This window comes from Mercenaria mercenaria, chromosome 14 (genome assembly GCF_021730395.1).
Source record: "Mercenaria mercenaria strain notata chromosome 14, MADL_Memer_1, whole genome shotgun sequence".
Taxonomy (NCBI): Eukaryota; Metazoa; Mollusca; class Bivalvia; order Venerida; family Veneridae; genus Mercenaria; species Mercenaria mercenaria.
Window position 1 is genome coordinate 65,989,970 of NC_069374.1, and position 15,397 is coordinate 66,005,366.

Sequence of the window (15,397 nt, forward strand, 5' to 3'; positions counted from 1 at the left end):
CATAATGGGAGTTACATGAATAATGTGTTTATTTAATTCCAACGTATTGCACATGCACCCTGCAGATCTAATGGTTAAAGATGTGAAAAAAGTACGAACTTTGATTATCTGCGTAAAGGATAAGTTCTTTACTTCGGCGGTAATACCAGTAACATATAATATGTACGAAAACAAACTCGGTGCAGCACATCACTTGCGCAATATGCAGAGGTTGACGAAACCCAAATACATCATCCGACATAACCAAAACTCACAGCATTTGACTCGTCCATAATGTTAAGTACAATAGATTAGAGGTCACTAATTGTTTTCACATAGACTTCCATCATAACATTAAACGATAAAACATATGAATTGTGACACTTTATTTAATTAAGTAATTTTCGTGTGTGAATGAGATGGCCACTTATTTACATCGTTGGCACGGCAGAAGAAATTCATTTGATAAAAAAATCAATAAACACTGAATATAGCATATAATATTAACATGAAAAATAAAATACTGTAAATGCAGTAAAAACGTCAATTTTGAAAAAAAATCACTTCTTGGGTTTGTTTACATGACTGACCAATCAGAACGGACAAACATTACCTTGTTCCCAGGTATACATTTACCTTATTCCATGTTAGTCCCCAGTACTATTTTGAATTGGTGGTCCCTGACCACAGCAATAATCCATATTTGAACGAGACGAAAACAGGGTCCAAACATGGCTTATCACTGCTTTGTACGAGCGTACTTAAACCACGAGGGTGTCAGACAATAAACTATCTATTTTCATTCTTAAATGTTCAATGAAATATGATAATGAAAATAATGCTGAACTTCTATCATCCGATTTGAAACAAGTGAATGAAGTATTGCCATGCAATACAAAGTCCCCTACTGGAAGGCACCTAATTTTCTCTACTGCAGTATAACATAATGAACTGATATCTGTCAATGATGTAGATGAAGGGACGTAATTCTAAAAACAATGGTGCCTCATGGTGGTGAACATTTGGTCCAAGTTACATCAAAATCCCTCTATGCATGAAGAAGAAATGCTCCGTTCAAAGTCATTCTTGAATTTGACCTTTGACCTCTAAATATGACCTTGACCTTAGACCTAGGGACCTGGTTCTTGCGCATGACAATCCGTCTTATGTTGGTGAAAATTTGTGCCAAGTTACATCACAATCCCTCCATGCATGAAGAAGAAATGCTCCAGACAAAGTCATTCTTGTGTCTGACCTTTGGTCTCTAAGTGTGACCTTGACATTAGACCTTGGGCCTGGGTTTTGCTCATGACATGTTGTCTCATCCAGGGGAATATTTGTGCCAACTGATATCTTAATCCTGTTTTGCATGACAAAGTTATAGACTGGACAGGAAAAAAATCCTATTGACCTTTGATCTCAACGTGTGACCTTGACCTTTAAGCTAGGGTACTGGGTGTTGCGCATGACACATCGTCTCATCATGGGGAACATCTAAGACAAGTAATATTGTAATCCCTTGACGGATGACAAAGTTCTGGATCGGACAGGAGAAAAATCTTATTGACCTTTGACCTCCAATTGTGACCTTGACCTTTCAGCTAAGGGTCTAGGCTTTGCGCATGACATGTTGTCTCATCATGGGGAACATTTGTGCAAGGTTATATTAAAATCCCTTAATGGACGGCAAAGTTATGGACGGGACAGGAAAAAAACTCTGTTGACTTTTGACCCCAATTGTGACCTTGACCTTTGAGCTAGGGGTCCGGGATTTGCGCATGACATGTCGTCTCATCATGGGGAACACTTGTGCCAAGTGATATCAAAATCCCATAATGAGTGTCAGAGATATGGACTGGACACGAAACAGACCCTGTTCATGCTATGTTAACATTTGACTGCTAAGTGTGACCTTGACCTTTGAGCTAGGGGTCTGAAAGTTGTGCATGACACATCGTCTTATTATGAGGTACATTTGTGCCAAGAAATATTAAAATCCCTTCATGGATGGGAGAGTTATGGACCGGACAGGAAAAAAGCCCTGTTGACCTTTGACCTCCAACTGGGACCTTGACCTTTAAGGTAGGGGTCCGGGTTTTGCGCATGACACATTGTCTCATCATGGGGAACATTTGAGCCAAGTAATATTAAAATCCGTTCATGGATGACAAAGTTATGGACCGGACACGAAATTGCGGACGGACGGACGGAATGACGGAAAAGCGCATTCCTATAGTCCCCGAAACTGGTTTTCAACCAGTACGGGACTAATAAACTTGGCGTCATGTGGTAATTTTATGGAAAAATCGACGTCAAAATGTTTTCTCTCTGGTCCGCTCGTCAACTGTTGTTTATCGCGTATTATTACATGACTAGATTTGTGTGTCAATACGGACATATACGAAAGTCAAGTGTTGTATATTCGGCTAAAAACAATGGTTTAACGCGCGACCACTGAGAGAACATTATAAACTCTGAACTGTGGTAAATTAAATAATAAAACATGTGAATACCTTTATTGTTTGAGAAATATACAACGTTTCACTTCTTCGAATACACTGGCGAGATATGAAAAAGCAACAAACATATACCTGAATATATTTTAACTACAAAAAGTACCACCTTGAGATGTTCGACACATACACATCTCGATACTCCATACCCATTGTGCTTAGTCATCACAGCAGACCGTAAAATTAACACCCTGGGTATAGAGTATCGAGATGTGTATGTGTTGAACATTTCAACGTGATGCTTTTTGTAGTTAAAATATATTCAGGCATATGTTTCTCGTCAGTGTAGAAACGGAACATATACGTTTAAAACTCAATCACTTTTGATATGAAGAGAAGATAAAATTTGTTGTTCGTTCATATAAAATCTTTAACTGTTGTATAGTTTTAACATGACGGTTATACATATAATCCTGTCCTCATAACATACCAATCATCGTCAATGTCAGAGTTAAATAATCACAAAACTAAGTAGATAAGTAAAGGCTGGTGACACCGCATTTATTTTCTCTTTACATAGAAATAATATCTATTTTATTCTTTTGGTCGTAAAATATTAATTGAAAAATTATTAATTGCAAAAAGTCATTTAGCTACACTTAAAAAGAATGTCATATAAAGTTAGTAGTATACTTTTTATGCATACAAAGCTAATATTAAATGTAAGAAAGAGCATTTGTGCCAGGTGTATGTTATTTATTAACTCGAAATTTCGAGTTGCTAAGTCGGAATTTTGAGTTACTAACTACAATAGTTCACGTTGATGTGTAAGTCCTGGCCAAGATTGGGTACCTGGTGTAACCATCGGGTAGCCCAACAGGGTCATATGATTAAGATGACCGGGCATCGTTTGCTCATAAAAATATCACTTTTTAAACCAGGTTTAAGTCTGGAAGGTTTTCGACCTAGTTTGAGCCCATATGGCAATGAAATATAGACATACCCTAACTGTACGTGTAGTAATGAGTCTGACTAATATTGGGTCCCTGGATAGATCTAGATTTTGAGGAAAGGTCATAGAAGGTGACCGGGAAGTATTCAAACTTAGAATATTTCAGTATTTTGGCCATATCTGAATGTTTTCGACCTAGTTCAAGTCCCCACCACCATAATATACTATACATATAAATGAAGGTATATATCCTGGATACAGTTTGAAATCTGTAGTGACCTCTAGAGCTATGGGGTATGTCATACATTGATGTATGGGAGTATATGTTCAAGTCGCTATATGTTGGGAACAATATATGGATGTGTAGATAAATGATTCCACTTCGAAGAGTCAAAAGTCGTCCATTACATTTTTGGCCTTTGACAGACGGACGGACGTTCAAATTTTTCGGATAAAAGGGCAAGATACGAATTCGAAATTTCGTGTTATTAAATCGAAATTTCGAGTAACAACTTGAAATTTCGAGTAAGTATCACAAAGTTTCGAGTTAAATATATCGACATTTTAAGTTAGTAACCCGAGTTAGCATCTCGAAATTTGGGGTTAATAAATAAAACGCACCTGGCCCTAATCTCTTCCGTATAAATGTAATGCTATCAAATGACATTTTACTAAAGCTTATGAATTTGACCATTTTCTGTTAATATATCGATACTTACTTTTAAATGTTCACCATCTTTAAGAAATAAGTTGGGAATTTCTCTGCTGTGGAATTTTGCTAATTTAGACATATCTTCAATACCAAATAGCATATATAGTGGTGCTTTCCCAAATAAATAAAAATGCTTACGTTACTCCAATTTATAACAATAGGAAATGAGAAGGACTCACGTAACTGTAGACCAGTCTCAATTCTTCCGACAAAATCGTAGATAATTATATGAACGACATATAGCTTTGAAGTTGCAATGAAATTGCAAAAAGACAAACATTTCTCACACACACATAAGATAATGAATAATATCTATTGAAAAGAGCCCAGCTTGTTTGAAATTATAAAATTACATTTTAAAAATATGCTTTCGAAGTCTGGAGTACCACAAGGCTCGCTTTTAGGACCTCTACTATTTCTTATACATAAATGATATGACACTTATTTCAGACACTGTTTACTGACATATATACTGACGACTACTCTGTTTATAAATCAGACACTGACAGTTCAGTTATAGAGCAAGAGGTTTACCTTCCTGTTGAAAATGACAAAATATTAGTTTTATGCTAAAATTATCAACACAGAATATTTCCAAACCATATTAGCAAATTGGCACTACCTTTGAATCAATTAACTACAATTCGGTGTTAACGTCAGGTTTTCCTCAATCAAAATACGTATACGAAATGGTGATAAGCGCTTAGAACTATACACTATCTTGAAGATTTTCCGATTTGAAACCAAGATAAACAAAATTGTCAACCATCAAATCCTCCCTGTGATCACTTTTACTCTTTTCAAATACACAGTATTCCTAAGCTATATATCGAAGGTTGTATAGTTCCGCTCTTGATAGCTAGCTTACTTCAACAGTTATGCACTATCTTCCTAAAAATATGTTGATAGTTGCTTCAATCACAACTTATTAAACTAAGTTTTGAATGGTAGCTAACGTACCAAACAGTAAGCCAGTAAGAGCTGCCGGAGGCAGCAACGCGACTTTTCAACGGCCTTGTCAATGGAATATATATTAAATTCGATAAAGGAGCATAATTTTGTAAGATTGCAAAATAGGGTTATGGAATCTGTACAATGCATATCAGCTTTTGTTTGAAGTTTAAATCCATTCCCATTAGTGGGCACAGAGATACCAGCTTACATACAAAACTGCAAAGTCATAAAGGAGCATAATTTTGTTAAAATGTAAAGTAGAGTTATGGAACCTGTTCAGTGCATGTTAGATCATGACAGTGAGCAAGTATTTGTTTCAATCCGTTCCCGTAGGTACTGAGATACCAGCATACTTATAAAACCTTAACCAAAAATGTCTAAGTCGAAAAAAGGGGCATAATTTTGTAAAAACTGCAAAATAGTGTTATAAAACCCCTGCGTAATGTAAATCAATTTATCACGGTGAATAAGTTTGTGAAGTTTCAATCCATTCCCACAAGTGGTTACTGAGATACCAACTTACATAAAAAACTTTACCAAATCGGGACGTGGACGCGGACACCGGCGCATAAGTGAGCCAAATAGCTCACCTATGTGTAATGTAAGTCAATTTATCACAGTGAATAAGTGTGTGAAGTTTCAATCCATTCCCACAAGTGGTTACTGAGATACCAGCTTACATATAAAACTAAACCAAATCGGGACGCGGACGCGGACGCCGACGCATAAGTGAGTCAAATATCTCTACCTATTCTTTGAATAGTCGAACTAAAATGATATTTTACAACACATCTGATGACACATTCAATGTTTCTGTTTTTACCAAATGAAGAATATCCTATTAAATCCAATTTTATTGTTAGCACTATACACTATAAAGATAAGATGTTTTATCAACAAATACGATAATAAATCCTTTTTAAATTGAAATACAAAATGAAATGTTAACATCAGATCTTTTTAACTAAGATAGATCCACATAACTTACAAATGTAGAAACCAAACTTTTATCACACTGTTCAAATATGTTTTGAACATTTAGACTTTTGGGCTAAAACTGCAAACTTTAAATGTCAGAGAATGAGATTTTAACAACCCACCAGTACATTTGTCACAATTAAGGGGCAATAATTCAAATATCTGCAGTCTTAAGGAGGTATAGCCTCCACAAACATTTTACATAATGGATTCATTATTCTAGGCCGTATACTTTTTGAGCTATGAGCGTCACAAACAAAAAAAATCAACCCATTTGGCTATTTCAAGGCCTGTAACACTGTAATAAGCGTTAAAATCTCAAGGAGAATGCCAAGTGTGCAAGTCGCATCATAATAAAGACTAATGCAAGGTTTCATGAATTTACATCAAATACTTTTTGAGCTGGGTACATCATTAGGTGAAAATGTACATTTTTAACTATTTCAGGGGCCATCACTCTGGAAATAGGGCGTAGAGCCAAATGAAAAATAGCAATTGTTTAAGTTCATATCATGATTAAGATTCGTGTAAGGTTTAATTAATCTATATCAAACACTTTTTGAGCTAATCGCGTCACAAGGTAAAAATGTGCATTTTTTGTTATTTCAGGAGCCGTAACTCTGAAAATAGAGGGCGGAGCGAGACGAAAAATAAGAGGCGCGTAAGTTCATATCATGATAAAGACTCATACAAGGTTTCATTAATTTATATCAAATACATTTTGAGTTTGGTGCGTCAAAAACATTTTTTCGGACGGACGGACGGAGGCTGGGACGGCCGCACAGACAAGTCAAAATCTATATGCTCCTACCACTCACGGGGGAGCACAATAAAAATACAACAGTTCGACACAAAAATAGATAAAAATTGATTATCTAATTATAATTAAAACAGATAGATGTACTAGACATTAGACACACCATTCACTCTTGACAATGAAAAGACTCGGCTCATCAATCATTCAATGTACATACTTTTCGCCTATCGGACACTGATGTATATAATATGTATCGATTCATAAAAGATGTCAAATTATTCAGATAACAACAGTCACACACACACAAAATTAAAGAATGTAAAGAAATAACAATGGCAGAGAAAGTTGCAGCTTAATCAAATCCTAATAGATATTTTTATACTTGTTTTTGAAAGAACAAGGTGAATCCACACAACGGAAAATGGCTTCTGTCGCTGTCATACGTGTCACTTTGTATATTAGCGTGCCGAGATTGTACATTGCTATGGTGATGACATCGTACCCTGTAGTAAATACCGCTAATTGCTTCCCTTTAGAAATTTTATTGGTCCCCAATTGATGTTAATCCGTTACAAATCGCCTTGTTTTCGGTAGGTGCGAACCGCATGTAATTAAAAATCATCAGAAAGCACTTAAACTAATGACTCGGATTTCAATCAAAGTCGATTTAAGATGTATTTGAGTAAAGAAAAATGCCGAAAAGTGTTGAAAACAAGTCAAATGTGATGAATATTATTTTCATGTAAAACGGATCATCCTCTTGATAATAAATGCATTTCGTATGGAAAAAAATAGTAGAATCTACTCAATATTCAGACAATGAGTAAAGTTAAGCAGAATATATCTTTTATTAGACTCCCCCACCCCCACAATCTTAATTTTACGCCTCGTTTGATTGAAAATATTGTTCATGCTATTACGTGAATCTACTGTCAAAATGCAAGAAATGCCGCCTGTCTTTTTATAGTATTGCACGCGATCATCCGTGTGGAAAGAACCTTACTTACGGGAGGGCTACATCCATGTAAAAGTAAGTAAAACATATATAAGTTATACGTAAATGAATGCAAATAACATATATTTTATATTCAAAAAGATGAACAAGCGATGAGAACGATTAGTCAATCTTAATCCGCCAATGTCTGAATTACTTCCAGTGTAAACGAAAGTAGAATTAATGCAGATCGCTGCTAAGGCAAGGGTACAATAAATTCATAAGATTTTGAGTTGATTTGTTGATCATTTGGTGACTGAATATTCGAATATTCGTTCGGAAGGTTGACCGAATATTCGAATACCAAAATCACTATTCGTTGCCATCCCTAGTTAGAATTCTTTACTTTTCTGTTATTGTGTGTGGGTATTTAACATGATAATTGTTTCAATTCTCCATTGTTATTAAGTGTTCAGTTGAAGGGCATTTCCTGTGAGTTTAAAATAAATATGCATTCGTAAAGAACTTATTTTCCTGTGCAGAATTTTATTTACTTTAAACTATATACATAATGTTTATTTTGTTTCCTTCAACTTATTTTTCTAAAGTTAGAAAAAAAATACCGATGATCTAGACCTAGATAGGATTGTCTGCTAAAACTTTTCTCAAGTAAGTCAAGTTTTGGTTGAAAGAAATATATATATTAGATGATATTACATGCTATCACATTTGCAACAACATATGCTAAAGATTAACAGAGATATCATATAGGCACATGGAAGTCTTTACATATATACTGTGAAATCATTAATATACTAGTGGATTTTCCATTGATTTCATAGTTGAATCAAGCCTCAAAACGAAATCCACACCAACAAACAAAATTTCCATTAATTTTATTATCATAAAAATAAAATCCGCTTATTTATGTCCCTACAAAATGGTCATTTTTGCCAAAACATTTCATGACCACAAAATTAAAATATTACATGTTTTCAGAGAGGCTTGATCAGTATAAATAAAAGAGTAAGAATGCACGAGACTGTTTGAAAATTTATTAGATGAAGGAAGTATATATTTTGTACAAGTAATAATCTAGTACAAATCATTTATTAATCTTTAGGTCTAATTTTGGGAACCTATTTTTTTGTTTATTATGCATTTTTAAAGAAAATTTGTTCCATTTGTAAAGCCCTCTTTTTTGCATGGATATTGCTGGTATTGTTTACATTCGTGTCACTTCTGTGATTATATGTTAAGAAATAAATTTGTTAGCCAGAACAATTTGCAAAATATGTAATCGAAACATTGTGCATTTGCCTTGTTAAGTGCCCTTGGCCGAAACATTGTGACTGTCGCAGAAAATATGATGAAATAGTTTTAAACAATTGTTTTCAGCTATTGAATGTTACAAAAATGTATTTTAAATGTGGTCTTTCTGTCCCATAAACAATTGTAGTAGAAACATACAAGTACATGTTTTTCGTCATAAACGTTTACCTTAGTGAATTTCTAGAAAGGATTTGTCTATCATTCAATCCGGCAGTACCACTTATTATTCAAAGGGATGTTAACTGAAAATTTAATATCCGAATAGCAAACAGTTCAGACTAAGATCAGCCTACACTAGTCACAAAGGTAAAATACTTGTCACCAGCAGGCTAAATGTTATAGGAAGGTGATATAATTAGAATTACTGTCGGTACATTATTCAGGTACAAATTATCAATATAAGAATAAGAAAAAACAATCAATCTGTAAGACTTTCTATAAGATGATGGAAATATATATTTGTTGTTGGATAATCTGGTATAAATCGTTTATTAAAGTTTTAAGATAAGGCTATATTTGCATTATGTGTCAGCATTCATTTTTTGCTTTTTCAATAAAAAAGGATTAGTTTTCAAGTTGACAGCATACGTAATACCATCCCTTAGAATAGTAGTCTCCGAGGGACTGTCATGTAGGATATATGTTTTTGAAAAACCGCTTTTGTTCAACTTTTGCTGATTAGTTATGACTGCATACAATTTCTAATACAACGGTCATTTCATTCACTGTATGCAAAAAAATCAAAAAATCACTGAACGTCTTTGCGATATTGTTAGATATCGCATATCATATCAGATCACCTTCCTATTTAAATGAAGCTTTACGGGGAGGCACGTGCTTTTACTTAAAGCAGTTTCTAGTATTTTAAACAAGAAATATTAAACACATTATTTTTTTGCATATTGTACAATATTACAAATATGTATATTTTCAAAAAGAATGTGTGCCATTATTGAAATATATGACAAAACATATGTTGTTTGTTTTAATTTTTGTTTGTTTGTTCAAGGTTCACAGTAATATTACAGGGGATCTCCGTGGCCGAGTGAAGATCGTTAACTTCAATTCACTTGCCCCTCACTTACGTGGATTCGAGCCTCCCTCACTCGGGGCATTGAATTCCTCATGTGATGACGACATCCAGCCAGCTGATGAAGACAATCCAGTTTGTAAAGCCCTTTTCTCTTTATTGAACAATATTTTCGTAAGGTTTGGGAACGCAGTTTTCAAACAAGTAATTGGTATTCCAATGGGAATAAATTGCGCACCTCTTGTCGCAGATTTGTTTTTTAAAATTATGACAAAAAAGATATTATGTTTGGCCTTTCTCCAGATACACAGACAGATATTTTACTGCATTTAATAGTACATCATTCTATCTAGATGATATACTTAATATGGATAATTAATGCTTTTTTTGCTAACAAACAATTCGGATACTAATGCTGCATATCTGGATTTACATCTCTCTATTTAAGACATTTTCATACAAAATTTATAACAAGAGGGATGATTTTAATATTAGTATTGTAAATTCCCCCATTTTAATGGGAATGTACCCAAGTCTACATCTTATGGAATATATTTTTTCTCAGTTAATTCGGTTTGCAAGGGCGTGTAGTTATGTTGAGGATTTCAAAGAACGTAATATATTTCTTTAACAGGGTTACCGTTATTTCAAACAACTTAGATATTTTGCTAAATTTTACTATCGTAATTCAGGTATGATTTTAAAATACTATAGCAATTTAAAGACACTTCTGAGAGTCGGTATACCAAAACCCGTTTTTATGGGGATGTGGTTTACAAACTTCGTCAGATTTTGGGTCAGGGCAATTTTCCAATTGTATTTAGTAAAGTCATTAAATATTTTATTAAAAGAGTTATGACCCAACTGTTTTGAGACACACCATATGTTTGGTGTTCAGCCCTTTTACAGCTGGACGCTACGCTTTCCTCTTTAACTGTTTCTGACGGAGCAGGTGGAGGACTATAGGTAGTTCTTAAATCCCACTAGAACTGAGCTATTTTGATTTCCGTCTTCAGGCCTGTTTGGTCGGGCCCTTCAAGGTGTTTCCCTTTTGCTCTGTCTTTTGCAAAGGCATTAAGTACAAGCGTTTTAGACATACAAGATCATTCTTTTGTGCTTTAAATTACTTTCTTTCTGTTGCCTTTGCGTATGTAACTTTTATTTACACTGTCCTGTGACTTTGGAACATGCTGGGGTGGGGGTAAGAGTGAGGTTATGTGTACCATAAACCGGTTTAAGCTCCCATGTGGTGGTTTTGCCACTGACTGTTCCAAGGAAGTGCCTCACTGTGTTCATTTATTTGTTTGTTTTGTCCTTGTTTGTTCACTTTTGTGTGTGTGTGTGTGTGTGTGTGTGTGTGTGCGTGTGCGTGTGCGTGTGTGTGTGTGTGTGTGTGGTCCTTTGCCCGTCCGCGTGCTGGGTTTACGTTTGGGGAGGCTGCGTTTTTAGAACGTAGCTTTTCCTGTTGGATATTCATCCTTGTTTTTACGGAAGGTAGGTGGTTTTACCCGCGTGCCCGCCCGTGACGAAGTAATGCACGGAGGAGTACAGTGTCTTCCTCTACTATTAAAGCTGGAAAGTCGCCATATGACCTTACTTGTGTCGGTGCGACGTTAAACCCAACAAAACAAAACAAATATTATACTGCAAGAATGTGAACATCTGATACCAAGTCTTAAACAGAAAAAGTTGTTTTCATGAAAATGAATCAGCATATGAAGCATGATAACATTCTTCGAAACGATTGCAAGTTTACGGATACAGGCCTTGTTAAACGCAAAAGGTCTGTATGAACGGTTAGGTCACACTTCCAAACAGCCCAATGCCTTTCAAAAAGCCATTTTCAAACGACTGATATGTATCTCTGGTTTGATGCACTTGAAGTAATGTCCCAGTGATGAAATTTCACGTAATTAGCCTTAGCATCGCTTTTAGCAATTTTAGAATGGGTTTATTTCTTTACTTCAGTTTTATAGGTTGCAACCTTTGGAGAATATTTTTAGTATGTAGTAATATGAGACAGTACGTAAAACATGTACTGAACAGTTAGCTTATAGGTAATGATGTGGTTCTTTCTCCAGAAATTATGAGATTTTTATAGTCTGATTTACAGTCCTTCGTGTCTCACTTGGAGCGTGAATTTTTTTCTGAGCAAGCCATGCAATGTCCATGGTTCTACTCGGGTTACCCGCCCGTGATGAAATAATGCACGCAGTGGAGCATTGAATCTTCCTCCACCATCAAAAGGTGACTTATAATTTTGTTGGTAAACGCAAAACTTACTTTAACCGAAATTTCTTATTCGAGAAAGTTTACTGTAGTATGTTTAATGACTGGGGATCATTGTATGAAGTTTCCAACCAGCCTGTAAAGCTGTTGCGCGTAAAACTTTATCAGACTATTCTAAGTTAAAAAGCAATAATTTACATACGTAATCTAATTTCGTGATCGAAAGTTATCTAACCTTAATTATTTATTTAGCCCCCCCCCCCCCCCCCCCCCCCAAAAAAAAAAATGGGAAGCATTGCACGACATTTTATTCCTGTACATATGGTAAGTACTGGAATACAATTTGATAGGTACACGCAAAATGTAAACCATATTTTTATCTTGGTAAAGGCTAGAGTCATAATGTGTACAAAATTCAACAAAAATATATATAATCTGGTTATTACTGTAACTTTGATGTCCAGGAAGCCTTGTGTGAAAATTCTGTCTAATCATGCAGTAGATACATGTACTGCGATATAATCTAGCACACAAAACTTTAAGTTGTGACGCTGATAGCGACGCCCTTTACAGTAGAATAACTTTTCCTATCCGTCGAATACTTCAGCTAATAAAATATATATCTGAATGGTTCTAATACCAGTTTGCATTTATCTAAGGAACTCCGTTAGGTGCGAACAGATTTCTTGAAAATTGCCTAGTCCCAAGCAACCATTACAGAATACTTGTTTTCATGTATAATACCAACATACACCTTAGCGACCTTTCCTCTAACCAATAAACGCCATGCTTTCAAGGTTTTGAAAGTGAAAGTTGAAATCCAATAAAATATATATGTAGCGCAAGTCTTTCTACGTTATGTCCCTTGCTTGAAGTCATAAGAAACTGTTGAACAGCCGAACGCGATGTCTTATGTTCAGCTTTGGTTAATGTCTTGCTCTGTACGCAGAGAATGGTATATTTTCGTCGTCTAGATAGAGGTGTGATCAAATTTTCGTTTTTTAATCGTATTTAGTACAGAGTAAATGGTAAAAAGAATCTCGACAATGTTCGATTAGGAACCACATTTATTAGGGCATTGGGTGCAGCTATGACCCAGGATGCACACAATTACTCACTTAAACGTTCCAGCACCGTCATTTCAGTACCAAGTCTAAGCATTATTTTGAGAGAACGTGTATCCAAACAGCGTTTTGTTAGTAAAGATATTACACACATGGTGATGTCACGTCTTATGAGAAATACTTAGTATTAAACATATTTTAAAAACTCGTATCATCGTTATTAGAACACAATTTAAATTTGTTAGCATTAACAAAAAAGCCAAAGTGCTTTACATGAAATATAAATTGTAATTGGTATCCTTGTTCACATACAATTCTCATATCACGAAGACAAATTAATGGAAGTACAGGCATTTATTTTGTACAGTTCATAACATTAACTTGGATGTAAGATAATAAAAATGAAGCTCCAACATTTCATATAACACTTTTTCAAGAAACGTAAGATAATGTACGAAATGTAATGTTAATGTAATAAAATCATACAAAAAAAAAGATTGGAAATCAGTTATGCTCTTCAGTACTAACACTCTGTTTTTCATTACATTCAGCATGACGCTTCCTTGTTTTCTGTGATATGACCAGGATACGACGAACAACTTGTCCAAGCTGGTGCATGTTTTCCTGTTTCATCCCGTTATTTGAGCACTCTGACGGTTCCTGTCTTATTTGTATGTCTCCAATAACCTGCAATATGTCATTAACCCAATATTTTGTCTAGAAGCCAAGCCATTAACAACTCTTACTATCGATAAATTTAATATGTCATTTGAATCCTCGATTATCTATAATTCTTATCCGTCATTTACATCTTCCGTATGCTCTATGATCTAAAATTTTAATTTACATCTTCTGCAGCCTCTATTATCTAAAATGTAAATCAGTCATTTACGCCCGCTGTTATCTATAAATCGAATAAATGCGTTAATACGTCCTCTGTTTTCTATAAAATTAACACTACATCTTGTCAGACATGTTTATTTAGTTACGAGTTTAGTGTCCATCCTCCACAGAAATGCTCGTGTAAATATATCCATAAAAGAAAATTAAAAGAGTCATATTCTCATGGACACAATGCTTTTTTCAAAAGGCAGAGTAATAATAGTAACACAGAAAAGTGCTCAACAACATGTCTGAGGATTAATGCAAGAAATAGTACAGTCCAGTAGAACTACCATGGAATTTGCACAGGTACCATCAGACAGAATTAAAGGGGAAAACCGAACGTCCAATTGCAATCTGGTGGAATACAAAGCATCGGTTTGTATCGAAATACATGAAGGCGAGTCATAAAATTGAATGTTGAATATGTTTGAAGTTAACATGTCGCAATGATCTATAAAGCCTTTTAGGCAGCGGACAATTAAAAGGTGGTGACCATTTTTCAACTAATCGAATGATGATTGTGTGTGCTTAGATAATCTGTGAATGGTGTCCGTCTTGGATGTTAGTTTCGAATGCCATGTTGACTTAATGTTAAAGGCGAGGTTGGAAAGCAATGTACGCTTTCACACACAAGTTTCATTTTGTCCGTACTGTTAAATAAATTATACATCATGCCTGTTCTTTTGTAGATCATGATATTAACTTCACTTTGGTGAAATTAATTTTATTACGTCGAAGTTTATACAAAGTACTCTCACTACTCTATCGGCTCAATTTCCGAGTTTTAAAGAACGTTGTTTTTGGGTTTGACTAATTGTGTTTTGTTTGTACATAGCTTCCAAGAATCCTACTTGAACCTTTATACAATTTGATGCTCTCCCACTTGTCACACGTGTTATGTTTTATATAATCCACCAGACCAGCACTAAGAAAAACATGCTTTGCTTTATAATTTTATTATTGCCAAAACTAAATCACTATACATCAAAATGATAATTATGTATATAGGACATGTGTGTATTTTTAACGCCAAATGAATGTGTATTGTATCGGATTTATGCAATTATATATTTTATAAAGTCTATATATCAATGAAAAGGACGTAATCCTAAATTGATTAAAATTTTAAGAGTTTTGC

At 34.8% G+C, this 15,397-nt stretch overlaps 1 protein-coding gene across 5 annotated transcripts in view; it reads right to left on the minus strand.

Annotated features, from left to right (window-relative positions):
- Positions 1–13,442: 13,442 nt before the first annotated feature.
- The window catches only part of LOC123526988 (uncharacterized), a 54,871-nt gene continuing 52,916 nt past the window's right edge, over positions 13,443–15,397 (minus strand). For 3 of the 5 annotated variants that reach the window (XM_053523746.1, XM_053523745.1, XM_053523748.1), the window contains one exon: positions 13,443–14,061. In XM_053523746.1, coding sequence (XP_053379721.1) covers positions 13,879–14,061 — 183 coding nt within the window. In that variant the 3' untranslated portion in view covers positions 13,443–13,878. The remainder of the gene's footprint in view (positions 14,062–15,397) is intronic. The other 2 variants (XM_053523744.1, XM_053523747.1) reach the window with 2 other exon arrangements.